At 41.6% G+C, this 16,567-nt stretch overlaps 1 protein-coding gene and 1 long non-coding RNA gene across 4 annotated transcripts in view; one reads left to right on the top strand and one right to left on the bottom strand.

The window, feature by feature from the left end:
- Positions 1–7,894: 7,894 nt before the first annotated feature.
- The window catches only part of SLC35B4 (solute carrier family 35 member B4), a 30,362-nt gene continuing 21,689 nt past the window's right edge, over positions 7,895–16,567 (bottom strand). For 2 of the 3 annotated variants that reach the window (XM_039860924.1, XM_039860922.1), the window contains 7 exons: positions 14,718–14,799; positions 14,466–14,526; positions 12,859–12,968; positions 11,468–11,543; positions 9,179–9,254; positions 8,359–8,438; positions 7,895–8,240 (listed from right to left, as the gene is read on the bottom strand). In XM_039860924.1, coding sequence (XP_039716858.1) covers positions 8,056–8,240; positions 8,359–8,438; positions 9,179–9,254; positions 11,468–11,543; positions 12,859–12,968; positions 14,466–14,526; positions 14,718–14,799 — 670 coding nt within the window. In that variant the 3' untranslated portion in view covers positions 7,895–8,055. Of the gene's footprint in view, positions 8,439–9,178; positions 9,255–11,467; positions 11,544–12,858; positions 12,969–14,465; positions 14,527–14,717; positions 14,800–16,567 lie in introns of all 3 variants that reach the window. The other variant, XM_039860923.1, reaches the window with a different exon arrangement.
- LOC120601197 (uncharacterized) lies at positions 8,956–13,073 on the top strand. Its single transcript, XR_005652384.1, has 2 exons — positions 8,956–9,084; positions 11,081–13,073. It is a non-coding gene; the product is annotated as an uncharacterized LOC120601197 (long non-coding RNA).

Below are 16,567 nucleotides of genomic sequence, written 5' to 3'. Positions count from 1 at the left end.
CTCAGCCTTAAGCCCCTCCCTTGGATTCCTTAAGACTTGTTCCCTTTCATAAACGCAGATTGTCCGCTTTTTAAAATCATTTTCGGAAGACCTACGAGGCTAGATCAGGGAATGCATGAACCTGCTATAAGGAGACCTTACGGACTCATCGCAAAAAACTTGGACTCTCTCTAGTCTCCTTGGCAGGAAACGTACCAGGTGTTGCTGACTAATCCCTGCAAAGGTAATAGGTATTAACCCAAGAATTCGTGTTTCTCATTTAAAAAGGCTCTCACACTTCCACCTCATTCGCCTGATTGAACGTCCCAACCTGTAGGACACCCCAGTTAAAGTTATCCAGAGCGGACAACCGCTTGGATGAGAAGCAGATGGCACCTGACACAGATGACCTTTCCCAAGACCCAGGACCAGGCCAGTCAAGTCAGCTCCTGCTGTGCATAATTCTTATGCTTATTTCATTATCATAGGGGTTATATTCCTGGGTATGTTAGTGGTTTTAATTTCTCGTGACGAGCTGATCACCTTACCTGTGTTGTGGATTGTATTTTCTAGTTATTTCATGTCATTAACCCTCAACTATACAGTGCTTCCTAATTTTTGCTGTCTTAACCCTTGTTAATTGGGAAACCTTGACATAGAATATTATGGTACAATACTCTGAAACCTTAGCCTCCTCAGGGAACATGCTAGAAAGCTGGATTTGTCATCTGATGCCTGCCTCTACCTTTGGTAAAAGTGACAATCCCACAGTTATTCCTGTTAGTAATTTCTCGACTGGAACATAACTGTTGATTTTATAAAAACCCTCTCTGGAAAGCCACGAGGGCAGGAAACAGCACTATTCAGCACGTTCTGCCTACCATCAAAGTAGACATTCCAGTAATTTCATCTACCACCTAATAGGGAAATAATCAGTTATTGAGGAAAAATTGTAGCCTTCCACATTTCCTTTGTACAAGGAGCTGTTTTGGACGTTACGTGCATTTTCCTGTTTCTGACCAATGAAGCCAGGTTGGTATGTCCCAGTAGAGTGAAATGCTGCTAGTTTATAAAAGGTACATCATTTTAAATATGAATCATTCCTTTTTATCTTGCTAGCAGGATTTTTAACCCCTACATTGATATCGATCAGTTTTTCAAGTGAAAAAGACCTGCATCTCAATTGAGGTGATTTAGAGCAAGAAGGTGAGGCAAAAATTGACGGAAAAACTGTTACATACAATCTTTTTGAATGTGTGTTCTCCTTTACCCTGAAACCTTAAACCGAAAAGAAAATTCCCTTTAGATAGGAGTAATATCTTGGTAATAGTCAGTCTGCAGCTGAAGTCACTTTTCTTACTCGCTGGGCTGATTATATTGAATAGAGTTCAGTGTTTTGAAGACTTCCTCCCTCTGTGAGTTTCTTATATCCACCTCGTGGCAGTGTTTAAAGGCTGATATGCATTTTAAGTGATGTGTGAGAGAGAATAAGCCTAAATATCTATTAGTATGGATAACATTTTACAAGAGCTTTTAAAGTTAATGAGTCTATAAATTGTATTACTGGAGTTAAAATATGGATTTGGTTTTCTCTGAGACAGAAGGGAAAGTCCTCTTTTTAAATATCATCCACCAAGTGGAACTCGTGCCCACAACAGGAAAGAATGAGACCTGGTCCTGTTTGTTGAGAAATTTTAATTCGATGGAAAAGACCAAACTGTTATTTGACAATTAGGGGACAGTTTCACTTCACTGGCAGCTGGTCCTAACTCCTCAGTCACTGATCCAGGAAATGTTTCAACCAGAGACATGGCTTCCTGGAATATTATACCAGATTCATGAGTTTGGGCAAAAGAAAGAAAAGGAAAAAGAAAAAATGGTGAAGAAATTGAATTGTTCCCTTTCCACTCCTGAAAGTACAATGATGTATTGGAGGGGAAAGAATATTTAAAATCTCTTTCCCAGCACAAGGTAGCATTTAGGTGAAAACAAATTAGCACTGAGGTGTATGCTTTGAAATTTGGGGCTATTGGGTCTTTTCCCTTAAAATCTGAACTGCTTGCTCAATTGGTGTAATCTGCTATTTATTAGTATATGTTCGTAAAGATTTTGTCCTATTAACGATTACAGAGTTCACGAATAGCGAGTTGCATGGTAAACAAATTACTATGCCTCTTTGTAAATTGGAACATATGACTCTGGTGCTCTTGTGGACGTAATAGTACCTTTTAAATTCCAACACTAGCTGGCTTTGGCTCAGTTAGACGTGATGATGTGAAATCTAACCAGACCCATAAACGGAATGGCCCACCCAGCCGCTAGAGCCACCAGGGCTCAGCAAACATCTTTAGACTCCCCAGCTCGAGCTCCAGCAGTCTCAGACCAGGATGACTTGATTATTTGCTTGCAGCCCAGGGAGAAGGTGGTGGCCAATACCTCCTGCTGTACCTAGATAAATAACTCTTCCCAGGTAGAATTAGAAACAACCAAACTCCTTCAACTTGCAAACTCTCTTAAGGGGCATTCCAGTTTTGCCTTAAGCATCACTGGCTGGTTAGGATTTAAATTCTCTGATATTTTCAGCTGGCTCCCAACTGGGCTCAGAGCTGTTTTAAAAGTCTGGGTTGCAAATTGTTTTCCTTTTTGTTATTCTAATCTGTTCAATATGTTTCATTTTCAGGCTATTGGTATTCTGTATAACAAATGTTTAAAGCCCCCTACAAAAACTCAAGCAAAGACTGCACGAAGGAGGAGGGCACCGATCCATCATGCAACTGCACACCCTCCATACTGAGTAATATATTGAAGAACAGCAGCGAGACTGAGCATTCTTGTCTTGTTCCAGATCTTAAAGGACAAACTTTCCGCTTTTCACCATTGAGTCTGATGTTAGCTGTGGGCTTGTCATATCCAGCCTCTATCATGTTGAGGTAAGTTCCTTCTATACCCACTCTGTTGAGAGTTTTTATCATAAAGGGATGTTGAATTTTATCACATGCTTTTTCTGCACCTATTGAGATGTGATTTTTGTCCTTGGTTTCGTTGATGTGATGAGTCACAGTAATTGTTTTGTGGCTGTCGAACCACCCTCGCGTCCCTGGAATGAACCCCACTTTATCGCGATGTATAATGCTTTTAATGTATTGTCGTATTCAATGTGCTAGTATTTTGTTGAGAATTTTTGCATCTATGTTAGTCAAGGATGTTGGCCTGTAATTCTTTTTTCGTAGTATCTGTCTGGTTTTGGTATCAGGGTAATGCTGGCCTTACAGCTTTTGGGAATAATTCAAGGATAAGTATTAAATCTCCTTTAACTGTTTGGTAGAATGCACCAGTGAAGGCATCTGGTCCTGGGCTTTATTTTGGAGTTTTTTTGATTACTGCTTCAATCTCATTGCTAGTAATAAGTGCATCTAGATTTTGTTTCTTTCTCGTGTAGTCTTGGAAAGTTTTATGTTTCTTGAATTTATCGGCATATATAATTGTTCATAGTATTAATGATCCTTTGTATTCCTGTAGCATCCATTGTAATCTTTCCCTTTTCATTTCTGATTTCATTTATCCAGGCTCTCTTTTTCTTGATGAGTCTTGCTAGAGGTTTGTCAATTTTATTTATCTATTCAAAAAACCAGCTTGGTTTCATTGATCTTTTCTATTTTTTTTAGTCTTTTTTATTTCCACTCTGATCTTTGTTTCCTTCCTTCTACTTTGGGTGGCATTTGTCCTTTTTTCTAGTTCCTTTAGGTATAAAATTAGATTGTTTATTGGGAAATTTTTTCCTGCTTCCCGAGGTAGGCCTGTATAGCTATGAACTTTCCTCCTAGAAATGCTTTTGCTTTATCTCATAAGTTTTGAAAAATTGTGTTTTCAGTTTCATTTGTCTCAAAATAGTTTTGATTTCTTCTTTGATCTGTTGGTTGTTTAATCTCCATGTTATTTGTATTTTTCCAAGTTGCTTCCTGTTGTTGATTTCTAGTTTCATCCCATTGTGGTCAGTCAGGGTGCTTGATATGATTTCAGCCTTCTTGAATTTATTGAGGTTTGTTTTGTGGGCTATCCTGGAAAACGTTCTATGTGTATTTGAGCATAATGTGTAATCTAGTTTTGGTATAAAATGTTCTAAAAGTCAATCTGATCTAATGTGGCATTTAAGGCCATTATTTCCTTACTAATTTTCTGTCTGGATTATCTATCCATCGAGGTAAGTGGGGTATTAAAGTCCCCAACTACTGTTGTATTACTGTTAATTTCAGCCTTTATGTTGTCCATTAATTTTTGCTTTATATACTTGGGAGCACATTTACAATGGTTATAGCCTCCTGTACTGACCCCTTTCTCACTGTGTAATGACCTTCTTTGTCTCTTTTTACACTCTTTGTTCCAAAGTCTATTTGCCTATGAATATTGCTACCCCAGCTTTCTTTCCATTTCTATTTGCGGAGAGTATCTTTTTCCATCCCTTCCCTTTGTGTGTGTCTTTCAATCTGAAGCGAGTCTCTTATAAGCAGCATATAGATAGGTCTTGTTTTTTTACCCACTCTGCCACCTTCTGTCTTTTGATTGGCACACTTAGCCCATTTACATTTAAAGTACTTATTGATAGGTGTGCACTTGTTCATTGTTTTTTGGCTGCTTTTGTAGTTCTTCCTTTCCTTTCTTGGTCTTTCCTTTTGGTTTGCTGTTTTTGTTGTTGTTTTCTATTTTTTGTAGTTTTTTTGTTTGTGGTTACCATGAGGTTTCTGTGTGTGTATATATATCCATCTGTATCTATAGCGGTCTATTTTAAGCTGATAAAGTGCAAACGCGTTCATGAAGCACATGTTCACTTCCCCTCCACACTTTGTTTTGCATGTCTTATTTTACTTCTTTTTGTTGTGTGTAGCTCCTGATTATTATAATTTCACTCTTTTGTCTTTAATCTTAGCTTTTTAAGTGACTGATTCACTGTGTTACTTCTATATCTGCCTTTACCTGTGATATTTCTTTCCCTATATTTTATTTTTGGGATGGCCTTTTCTGCATAAAGACCCTGTAACATTTCCTGTAGAGCTAGTTTAGTGATGAACTCCCTTAGTGTGTGCTTGCCTGGGAAACTCTCTCCTTCGATTCTAAGTACGGGTAGAATGTTTCCGGTTCCTTTCAGCACTGCCTCTGGCTTGTAAAGCTGTTGCTGAGAACTCAGCTCATGGCCGTATGTAACTCACTGTTTCCACCCTTGACGCCTTCAAGATTGTGTGTTTGTCTTTAATTTTTGCCATTTTAATTACAATGTCTTGCTGGGGGCCTCTTTGGGTTCCTCGTTTGGAACTGTGCTTCCTTGACGTGTTTCATTCTCTAGATTAGGAAAGTCTCAACCATTATTTCGTCTCCTCCTGGATTCCTACAATGAGAATGTTCGCGCACTTGATGTTGCCCCATAGGGCCCTCAGGCTATCCTCATTTTAAAAAAACGATTTTTTCCTTTTTGCTGTTCTGCTTGGGTGATTTCTGCTCTTCTATCTCCACCCAGGTGGCTGACCCATGCTTCTGTATTAACCAATGTGCTGTCAGTTCCTTCCAGTGTTTTCCATTTCTTATTGTATTCTTCATCGCTGATTAGTTCTTTATCATATTTCATTTTTTTTGATGTTCTGAGTTCCTCTATCCTACTCTCAAGTTTGTTGAGCATCCTTATGAGTTCCTTTGAAACCTTTATCAGGCAAATTACTCACCTCCCTTTCATTAGTTCTTCTCTGGGTTTTCTCGGTCCTACGAGTGAGATGAAATAGCTATCTCGCCCAGTCTTGAAAAAGTGGGAGTAGCCGCCGTGTAGACTGGGTGGTTTTGGCAGGCTGTTTGGAGTAAAAGCAGGCGTGCACAGTGCCTGGGGTGCCGCCAGGCCAGGAGGAGCGGGTTCAGGACAGGGCAGCCTGGTGTGCGGGCGTGTGGAGGAGCTCCCTGGTGCTCCGGCTGTCCACAGCCAGACCTGGGTCTGTGTGCCCGCTGTAGAGCCTTGCTGATTCCACTCTGGATCAAGATGGGGCTGCCTGGTGTGTGCATGAGGCACGCCCTGTGTTCTGACTGCCACCATTCTGGGCTGGGGAGCCCTGAGCATGCGCTGCAGCATTGCTGGCTCCCTCCTGCTCCAGCTGGGCTTCCTTCCACGTGCGCAGCTCACCCTGCTGTCCTGAATGCTGGGCACTGCAGCCCTCGGCTGTTCCCTCTTACTCTGGGTGGGGCTCTCTAGCAGGCAAGTACAGCAGGGGCCTGGCTCTAACTGTGGGCACTTGCTACGGAACCTTCTTGTTCCCACTGGAGCTGGCTCCGGGAGGGGAGACTGCGGATGCAGCGCTGGGCCTTGCAGTTTGGCCAGGGCTCCTGCCCACGCCATCCAGTTGTAGGGGGGATGCAAACAGTGGCACTCACCAGCTCCTCTGATCCTGGTGGGCTCCCTCAAATTCTGGGGTGCTCCTGCGGTCCCCCAATCTTCTCGATATGGTCTCTTCTTTGCTGTGCAGAATCTGTTGTCTCTTAGTTGTCTCAGAAGAAATCGCTCTAGATAGAGGTGTGCATTGGGTGTGTTCATGGGATGAGCTCTGGGTCCTGTTATGCTGCCATCCGGGATCCGCCCAAACCCAGGCAACTTAAGTGACTTCCCCAAAGTGACCCAGTTGTCCTAGGGCACTTAGCTCAGACTCCATCGAGTAACTCCAGGCAGTGGAATATACGTACCACAGCACGGGCTAAACACAACCTGCACCCAGGAAAAAGCAAAAGGTCTTCGTCTGTGTGCGTGGACTGGCTGGTAAGTTTACCTGCCTGCAGAGGAGCAGAACCTTGTGTGAGGTCAGTGAGGGTCCAGGGCTACGTGAAGAATGAGGAGATATAACCCTGACTTCCACCTTCTTCTCGCCTCCAAAATTATCACACACAAACTACACAGGGGCACACACTCGCCTACACACGCCATGCTGACATCGTTCCTCTGACTCAAAATGATGCCACGGGAGGAAACCTAGATCTTTGAAATGATTAGTAAAAGGAGGGCGCGTTTCTACATTAATAAAACACAACACACACACACACACACACCTGCCCCGCCATAAACCTCCATCAAGAACATTAAGATACCTTACAGGAAAAACACCTATTTTAATCATGATTTGACCTGACTTTTTTTTTTGACAGCACACCCACTGTAAACACGTGTCACTTGTGAACCTGTTTGTGACCATGGGACGTGCCAGGCAGAGCTGGACTCCTTGGGTAAGAAGCCTTTCAAAGACTCACCCCACACACTCAGAAGCAGCCCTGTGAGTGCTTGGAGTCCGGGGACCTGTGGCTCTCTGGGTGCTGAGCAGGGCCGTCCTGGCGTCACCCTCGCTGCTCTAAGCTCATGGGCTTCATGTAGAAGACCAAGGGGAAACGTCTCTTTCCCAATTCACATACGACCTTTCTTATTAACACTGTGCCACACGGAGCTATGCTGCAGGTTTGTTCTAAAAGCACAGAAAGCAACAGGTGTGAAAGCATCTAACTTTTTGCATAGAAAACAAAAGCAAAATGTGGGAAAGGGTCCCCCCCAGTCCTGCTGCAGTGTCACCAGGGCTCGACTCAGAGACAACTGCCTCTTTCCCAACACGCTGCAGAGAGTCTAGCCCCAATGTCACCAGTGTTTTCATTCACTTGGTCACTGATGGTGCTGCCTGGAGCATGTGACTGAAAAGTGCTGCTTTAGAGTAGAAGGGTGACAGGACCAAGGGAAGAAGCCACAGGACGATAATGACGATTATGGCAGAGAATCATCAGTAATCAGAACAGCAGCAAAAGGGATAATCTTGTCCAAGACCATGGCTATAAAACTAGTAGCTCTGGGGACTCAGGATTCATTAACAAGTACAGTACTGAAAAATGTAAACAAAACATAACGAATGAATGGCTGTTTAGTACAGTACTATTTTCTTTTTTTTTTCTAATTCAGGGTTAAGGGATCTCTGTGCAGAGTCCACACAGGTTGGTCTGTGTAGCCATGGGAGATCTGAGCAGGCCCCGCCTTCCAAGGATTCCCTGGCACACAGCTCGTTCAGTACTGGGGGCTCACTCAGCATCAACGAAAGTGACCTTGCCGGACCGTGGCTCATACGACACTGGCCTCAGTTCTTCTTGTCCTCCTTCCGAGGCTGGCTTTTTGTGGCTCCCAAGCTGTTCCACACCTCTGTGTACATGAGGGTCCCAATGAAGACAAACAAGGTGCCCAGCCAGTGCCACAGAGTGAACGGGTTCTGGAAGTACAAGATAGAGAAGATGAGGCTCACAAACTTGCGTAGAGTCACGAAGAGTGTGACGGTGAGGGAGGTGCATTCCGTAGTGAGGATGAAGACACCCCGGATGCACACGTACCTGAAGGGCTGGGGTTAAGGCGGTTTTCTGCAGATACTGAGAGGTCGGCCACGGGAGACCCTTCTGGCCTGGTTCTTGGCCTAAATGCTCGTATTCTAAGAACTAGAAAACACAGGGGTTGGCTACGGCTGCTCTGAGGCCCCTTCCTGGTGGAACACCCTGCGGCATTCCTGTTCTGCCATTCCCTTTGTAGATCCCAACTCGAAACTGCCTAAAACCTCCCGATATACTTATTCCGGATTCTTCCCATGGTTCACAATGAAGGTCACCTCCCAAGTAATGACAGAGCGTTAACACTCTCAGCGAAGGTGACCACACCCACCTTTCTTTGATATGGCTCCCAGCCTTCCACCACTTCCAAAAGAGAACTCTGTACGACAGATCTATGAAGTGACTTCAGAAGAATGAGGTCAATCTGGTTCACTATTTCAAAGACTGAATTGTTATAATGGACTTTTTTTTTAAATGGTTCTTTTGAATGACCTTAAGTTTTAATTAATTTGAAATTCAGAATTCTGTAGCAGTTTGTGAAATAGCCTAGGATGGTACAAATCACAGAACATTCGTGTCATACACTAATTGCTGACTGTCCCTGCCCCCAGAGCATTTCTTCACAGTGCCCTGTGACTTACTGACCTCCGGCACCACTGTCATCCCCTCAGCCCTCCACAAAGGAGCTCACTAGACGGGCCTCTCCGTCTCCTGCTTACTGCAGAAGAGATCAAGGTAAGAATGAAACTGTCACTGCGCTGTTAGAACAAATGTTCCTGGGCTAAAATAATCCAGAAAAGACCACAGGGCCAAGGCGGGCAAAGGATACTGGGTGATGATGTTCATGAGGAGGTAGAACCACATGATGGGCACGGCCACACCGACAACGGGAACTTGATATAACTCTGCAAAGATTAAGAGGGGAGATGGCTGTATCACTTTTGATAGCTAAAGTTTTCATCTTTTTGAACAAAGTAATACATACCGATCACAACGGAGACAGCAACGTCATTCTGGACCATATGCCACTTTACCTGTCTTGATTCCAGGCTACATCGGTCTCAAGAATCATTACTTCATTTTCTTAAAACAAATGATAAACTCTTAACCATTCACCTGACTAGGACCCCACTTTACAGAGAAAGACTGAAGCACAGGAAGTTCAAAATGACATGGTCATATCTGACAACACGACAGGAAAGGCAACCAGTAACCAAATGCCATTTGGAAGTATGTTCAATCCTACTCGTAATCAAAAAATTCTAAATTAAGGCTGTAGCATTTTATATCTAATAAATTAGCAATTAAAAGTTTATGAATAATATTCTAATCTGGCAAGGTAAAAGTGGAATTGGCAGCCACTCAGTTGGTGGTGCTTTCAAAAAAATTTCACGATTCTTATTAAGGTGCTATAAAAGTATTAATACCCATTCTAAGAAGTTAATCCTAGATAATTCAAAAAAAGTTCTTCATTGCAGTATAATTTATAATATGTAAAAACAAAATCAATCTGTGCAATGATAGAACAATGGCTATGTAAGCAAAGATACTTTAACTAGATAAGACCTTTACATTCAAAGTCATAAAGGTTACATTTGGTCACACACACAAAAAAAACAGCGGAAAGCGAAGTAGAAAATTCAACACAAGGATTACAACTATGTAAACAGTGTCTAGAAAGGAACTGGTAAAATGAAATTAACGGATGTGGAGAATAATGGAATTTTAACTTCTCTACCTTTAAATACATTCTTATGTTAGATTTATATAATGACGTTGCACAGCGAATATTTGGGATTACAGGGAATAGGACATTATAATCCTCTAAGGCCATTTCTTTCATATTGCTAAATTGTTTTCGGTGTTTGAAACATACAGCGTAACTGAGGAAAGTCCAACACAGTGATGCTGAGATCTGGTTAGGAAAAGAACATTAATTTTCTTTTGCAGAAAATAAAAAGCCATCTAGATAAATAATTTGTTAGAACCGTATGTCTGGACTCGTGGGAAATCCCAATAATCTGGTATTCTACTGTCTCCGAAACATTTTGCAAGTATTGAAATGAAAGTTAACAAATGTTATTACTCTTTTAAATAACTTCGGAGACCCACTGTATCAGTTTTCTGAGGAAAGAGACAATCGGTATGATGTAAAATATTTAGACGGAGAGTCAGCTCTCAGAAAATTCTAGGGTAACAGGTTCATCTGAGACACTAAAACTCATAACAAGAGGAAAAAATGTGTATTTAACTTAGGGATGTTCTGAAGAAGCTTAAGGCCGTTTCCAAAAACCAAACTTTTTATAAATACACAGCCCTGTAATTTTTAGAAGAAACATTCTAGTAACTAAATCAGTTCTAAGGAATTCGATCATGTTTATTTCAATAGCAGTTTGCTATGCTGTGAGAAATCAGCTGTCAACTACATCCCAATTTAAAAAAATCAGAAATGATTAATTCAGAGCCTTAACTTTCTTACACACTCTCTTCATCAAACATTCCTGGGGGGCAAATGGGAGAGGCGATATTGCAAACTCAGGGCAGTCAGAGCTTCACACTCAGGTTCGGACAGCAAACAAGTGTTTCCTGAGCACCCACTGCCGTCCTACAAAATACACTTCAATAGGTATAAGCAACTATTGACTTTTGAACTAATTTTCCTTTTTCCTGCTGCCTTTCTTCCTGTCATTTGAAAAAAAGCCCTGTCATCAACTTTGCTTCCCCTCCCCAGGGCTGGGCCCCCGAGCAGACCTGCCTCTGGCAGGACGAACAAATTGCTGAACCACTGCCCACCCTCCCTCGTGGCTCCGATGGCTACAGTGCGTGCATCCTGCAGACAAACCTTCCACGTCCACATGCAAAAACACACATTCCAAGGCAAAAAAAAAAAATCTGAAGATAGCGCTTCATCTGCAGATAGCTGAGAAGCACCTGTAAAAAGGCTTCTGCTATTGCATCCACTGATCAACAGCATCGTATTCATGGAACTGGGATGGTTTCAAGTGGGACAGATGATTTTGGATTAAAAAAAAAAAAAGGCAGTGGACAAGTCAAGAGTAAAACTGAAACTCTGCCTCAGAAACTGTCAGGTCGTTGTACTGGATCACGGCAGACTCACCAGACTTATTGAAGAGAACTGCATGGTCATAGATATCCGAAGCCAAGAAGATGAATCCAGGAAGTGGAAGGGCGTGCTACGGGAAGAAACATTCCGCATAAATGTAAATGCAAAAACACTGAGTCATTGTAAAGCTGCTCTCATTATTCTAAGTTTTACAAGTTGTTGGACAAGCACTATCATGAAAAGCAAGTTAGACTTATTAAGTTGAATGTATCCAGTGCTTCTAAACTGCTTGACGCTCTATGTCGTGATAGCACCAAAATTACAGTTCTTGCCCGTAAGTGTAACAGTCATCACACAAAAGAAAACAAAAAATAGAGCCAGCATCTTTTCCTCAACAAAAGGGAATGAGAAAATTAAATACGCAGTCATTCTACCCACAGGATTTGTTACGATTTACTGTTTTTGAGAATGGCTAAGCAAATATAATGGACTTAAAAATATAAAGAATGTGAAGGCAGATTTTAGGGAGTTTAGAAAACTAGTGGGAAGAGAGATGGAGGGCAGGGAAAAAGAAATGAAGATAAGAATAAAAAGAGGTGGAAGAGGAAACAACAGGTAAGCAAGGGTTACTGTACTTGACAACGAGCCGCCACCACCACCAATGCAATAACGAGGAATCGCAGGTAAGTAACGTTGACTGAGCAGGCACTGTGTGCCATGCACTGTTCTAAAAGACAGATGTGAACCAAACAGAATGCTCCTTTCTTTTTTAAAGTCCCAGACCCACACGCTAGTTCCAATTAAATCTCAAATGGCTTGTCTGCAGCAACTGGGCAGTGAAGATACCCCCCCTAAGGTTACTGAACCGGAGGCTGTCATGTCACCCTGACCGTGAGGGGCTGTGCTCTGGGCATCACCTCAACAAGAGGGAGGAAGAAGTGTCTCTAGAGCAGTTTAAAATGAAGAAGCTGAAGCAGTGTAACTAGCTATCTAAACTCTCCATCAAATGGATGAAGCCCATCTGAGGGACTCATCCTCTCACCCGTCCACCCCAACGCTCTCCAACGCCCGCCTGCACGTAGCCCCTGGCCATGCTGGTTTGGTTTTTTTGTAGCTTATTTTCCTTTTCTAGGCATTGGTTTCAACCTGATTTCACTTGCAGGAACACTGGAGGTGAGGTTCTTTGTCCCTACAGTAATTCCTGGTTTAGCGGACACGTTCTGTTCACACTGACTGATCGTGATCGTCCCGCGCAGAGAACTGTGGCTCTGAATGCACATTAGCAGCCTATGAAAGTACTTCGGTCTGTGGGGCTCGAAGCAGATTACTAATAACAAATTGATCCTTCAACTACATCAAAAGGACGGCCTATTACATTTGATACCATATTACAGTAATAATAACTCAGTAATATTTATCCTCCCCAGGTTCAATAAACTGCTTACATTATAAAACAAAGCCTCCTTGGAGTGTTTCCCAAATTGTTTGTATAGAGTCTCCTGGAAAATACCCATCCTTGCTGACATCAGGAGAGCAAATGTCAGTGCTCCAATACCTAAAAAAAAAAGATCAGGTTACAAGATACCTATATTTCCAGATATATCCTTTTTTTCCCCAGATATATTCTTAAAGAACATTTACTGGTTGTTTACATATTCTACAAATATTACAAACTCATTGTAAAACATGTACAAAGTTTGAAAAAGAAATAAAAATCAACCACAATTTACCATTACAGTTTCCTACATCTCTCTAAATATATTTATGTATATTTTGTGCTAACATGGGCTCATAGTATAAAATTTTGTATCTTGCTTCCTTCACGATCTTTTTCCTGGATTTTTCTTCAGGTCATTCATTAAAAGTTTTTCAAAAGTCTGATTTAATGGCTGCATATTTGTCATCTGTATGTACTGTACTTAAATGTCTTACAAGATGAGATTACTTCCAATTAAAAATCATCATTAAAAATCAATGTACATCCTTCTACATAAATCTTTTTTTAAATGTTATTTCCCTAGAAAAAACTCTTATAAGAATTACTAAGTCACAGGTTGTAGACATTTTAATAACTCAATATATAAATTATTTTCCAGAAAGGCTATGTCAATTTATACTGTAAACCGTTTATGTGAAAATGTTTGTCTTACTGCATCCTCAGCAGCAATGCAAATAATCATTTATGATCTTGCCTATATAACAGACCAGAAATAAGAAGGTACTGCATTTTGGTTTCAATTTGCATTTCTTTGATTATTAGACAAGTGAGGCTGAACAAAAAATTATTGGACATTAATTTTTTCTCCATAAATGGTATGTTCAATTCTTTGCACATTTTTCTTATTGGAAGGTATTTTTCTAATAGCTCATAAAGACCTCTCTAAGAATAGCAATCGAAGGGGGCAAAGTTTCAAAGCCAAGAAGCGAGGAGAATATAATTTCTCTTCCACACGGTCAGTCTCAATCTGTTATTGCTATCGCTGAATGAACTTGGAGAATTTCACCTCTACATCATACAGTGTGAGGGCCAAGCTCTACAGGAGTTGTCTCATTACTTCCACAAAGAGATACTTGTATTTTAAAAAAATTCCCCAGGAAATTCTGCTGATCCACCAGGTTTGAGATCACTGCCATACGGAACGGCTAACTTCTAAAGACAACAAATCTAAGATTTAGAAATGGGTCCCTTGGAAATTTTTTTTAAAGAGTCAACTAGCTGTCATGTGCCCTTCTTTTGAAGAAGCTCTCCTGACCAGACAGACCATGGAGAAGGGCACGGCACTCTGAGCACTGATGCCGGAGTGTGTGCTAGGCAAGCAGGCGTGTACTTTTCTTTCTATACCAGTGTCGACCAGGAAAAATATGGAGCCGTGTTACCGGACACATTACCACGAATCCGGGCATTTTCTTGAACACTAAAGTTCAGAGACACACGATCCCAGGTGCATAATTTGTTTAGCCAAAGCTTCTTGCCAAGAAACCAATCCCTTAGGAGAGAACTCAGCAAACAGATTGCAAAGGCAATTATCTTTATTGTAATTACTGTACTTGCCTAGTAACCACCATGCAAACGCCTGGAATCCATCATTCTCACTCAAGCTGGACTGGGAAGTCTAGGAAATAAGAAAAAAAACATTGGTACAGAGAGCAGACTACATACAAGGGGCCCAGATGCAGGAGAGAGATTTATTAGCCATTCCCCCGCCACTCTTTCAGAGATCTGAATCCCTGTATTACATAAGCATTCCATTTATTTTATCATTAATAAGTAGTAAATATAAATGATTTGTGAACTGATTCTTACCACCTGCTTTGCTGACATGAAAGTGCAAATAAATATCCCCACAGACACCAGGGCGATGGAAGTATATTTGAATATACTGTATCTGCAAAAATAAGAACAAGAACGCCTTAGGAAAGCAGAGGTACCAGTCTCCACACGATGTTCAAGTGGGATGGCGCATGAGAACACAGGTCACCAAAATACAGCTGAAGGTCATCTCCCAGCAGAGTCCATGGAAGTCTGTGTGTGAAAGAATCAAAGCGCTGACTGGTTGTTTTACGACACCCTTTTTCTGGGTTTAAAGTTCTTTAAAACACTTTCTGATAGTTTATGGACCCCAAATCGTTTCATCAGAAAAAAAAAAAAGACATTTCATTCCATCCTGCTCTCGAAAGTCCAAATGAAAGCCTCACTCGGATCTGGCATCTGCTGCTTTTCCTGTTTTGGGGGACCCAAACCTCAGTGTGAAGACACACACCACACAAGCAGAAGGGAGTATCCGGTACAAGCAGCAGGATTCGATCCTCGAAAAATAATTCGATCGTTCATTTTCAGGGGAGTATATTTTTTTTTAAAGCCTCTGAATGACAAATGTTGTTTTTAAATGCTGGCATAGTTGAAGAAAGGGAGGACTATTAAATGAATAGGACTACTGGCAGCCATAACACAGGCATTTCGCATTAACTAAAACAGTATCATTAACATCCCTCTAAGGCTCTTGGTGATGAAGCAAAAGGCCTCAGGCAAGAAAGGAAAGAAACTCACAGAATAAACCACCCGAGGTTTACGCTCCGATACTCTCTCTAGTTCTAGTTCTGGTCACTGCGTCTCCTAAAAGGCCGAGGGAACAGGCTGAGAAGCAGAGTGAGGGGCTGTGAGCACCGTGCTAAAGAGGGGTGGGTGAGGGAGCAGGCACTGCCGGGGGCAGCTATGGAAAGAAGGGAACTCTGCAGTCTGGGAAGATCAAAATAGAGAGGCTTATAATTCAGGCCTAAAAAATAATGAGCGGCACGGGTAAAATAAATATCGATTCGGTTGTCGAATCCTGGAACGAGGAACACACTATGAATGTGAGAGGCTTCTACCCAGGATAAATAAAAGGAGATAACTATTAAAAAATAAGAACGCTTTGAAATGTCAGAGCTGCCATCCTGGAGGAACTTTCTTGCACGCGTATGCCTCAAACTTTTGGAATGTTAAAACAGGGCAAAATAACCTTTGGACTGGGCGTAAAGCCACGTTGTGCCTCAAAGAACTGTCTGCGAAGATTAACGAGAAAGCAGCAGATATTAGGAATACCAGATAACTACTGGCCTGATCATTAAAAACAGTTCGGAATTAGCATCACTATGTTAGCTTTCTGCACCGATAGAAATGCCTTCCTTCTATTGTTGTGATTATTCTTCCCTTTCTCAAAAATACCCTTTGCCTAATCAGAACACTATTTGGGTTTCTGCCCAAATCAGTGCTTGCCAAATAGTTGGGTTTTTTTGTTTTTTGCTTTTTTGATCTCAAATAATGCTTGCTGCCTCCCACTTTGGCCTTTTACTTTTAGGCGAACATAAGTTAGTTACTAATCCATGGTATTAGACAGTTAACGTAGGCAAATCCCTGCTCTCTGGCTAATATACACTAAAAGTCAAAAAGGCCAAGAAAGTTAGATTCAAGATGACAGGCCCAAAACAAGTTCTTAAGTGAAGTGTTTGAGAAAACCCCCTGACCGTTTGAGACAGTATCAGGAGAATACATCTCGTTTATAGTATGTTCTTTTATATCCCTGTTATGAACCAAAATCAAAGGTTGGAAAGACCACAAGTGTGTCCGAGGTGACTTCTACGCTACTAACATACACAATGGTTACTTCAAACATA

This window comes from Pteropus medius, unplaced genomic scaffold (assembly GCF_902729225.1).
Source record: "Pteropus medius unplaced genomic scaffold, Ma_sr-lr_union100, whole genome shotgun sequence".
Lineage (NCBI taxonomy): Eukaryota > Metazoa > Chordata > Mammalia > Chiroptera > Pteropodidae > Pteropus > Pteropus medius.
The sequence above is the reverse complement of the archived record's forward strand: the minus strand, read 5'-3'. Positions and strand labels throughout refer to the sequence as shown.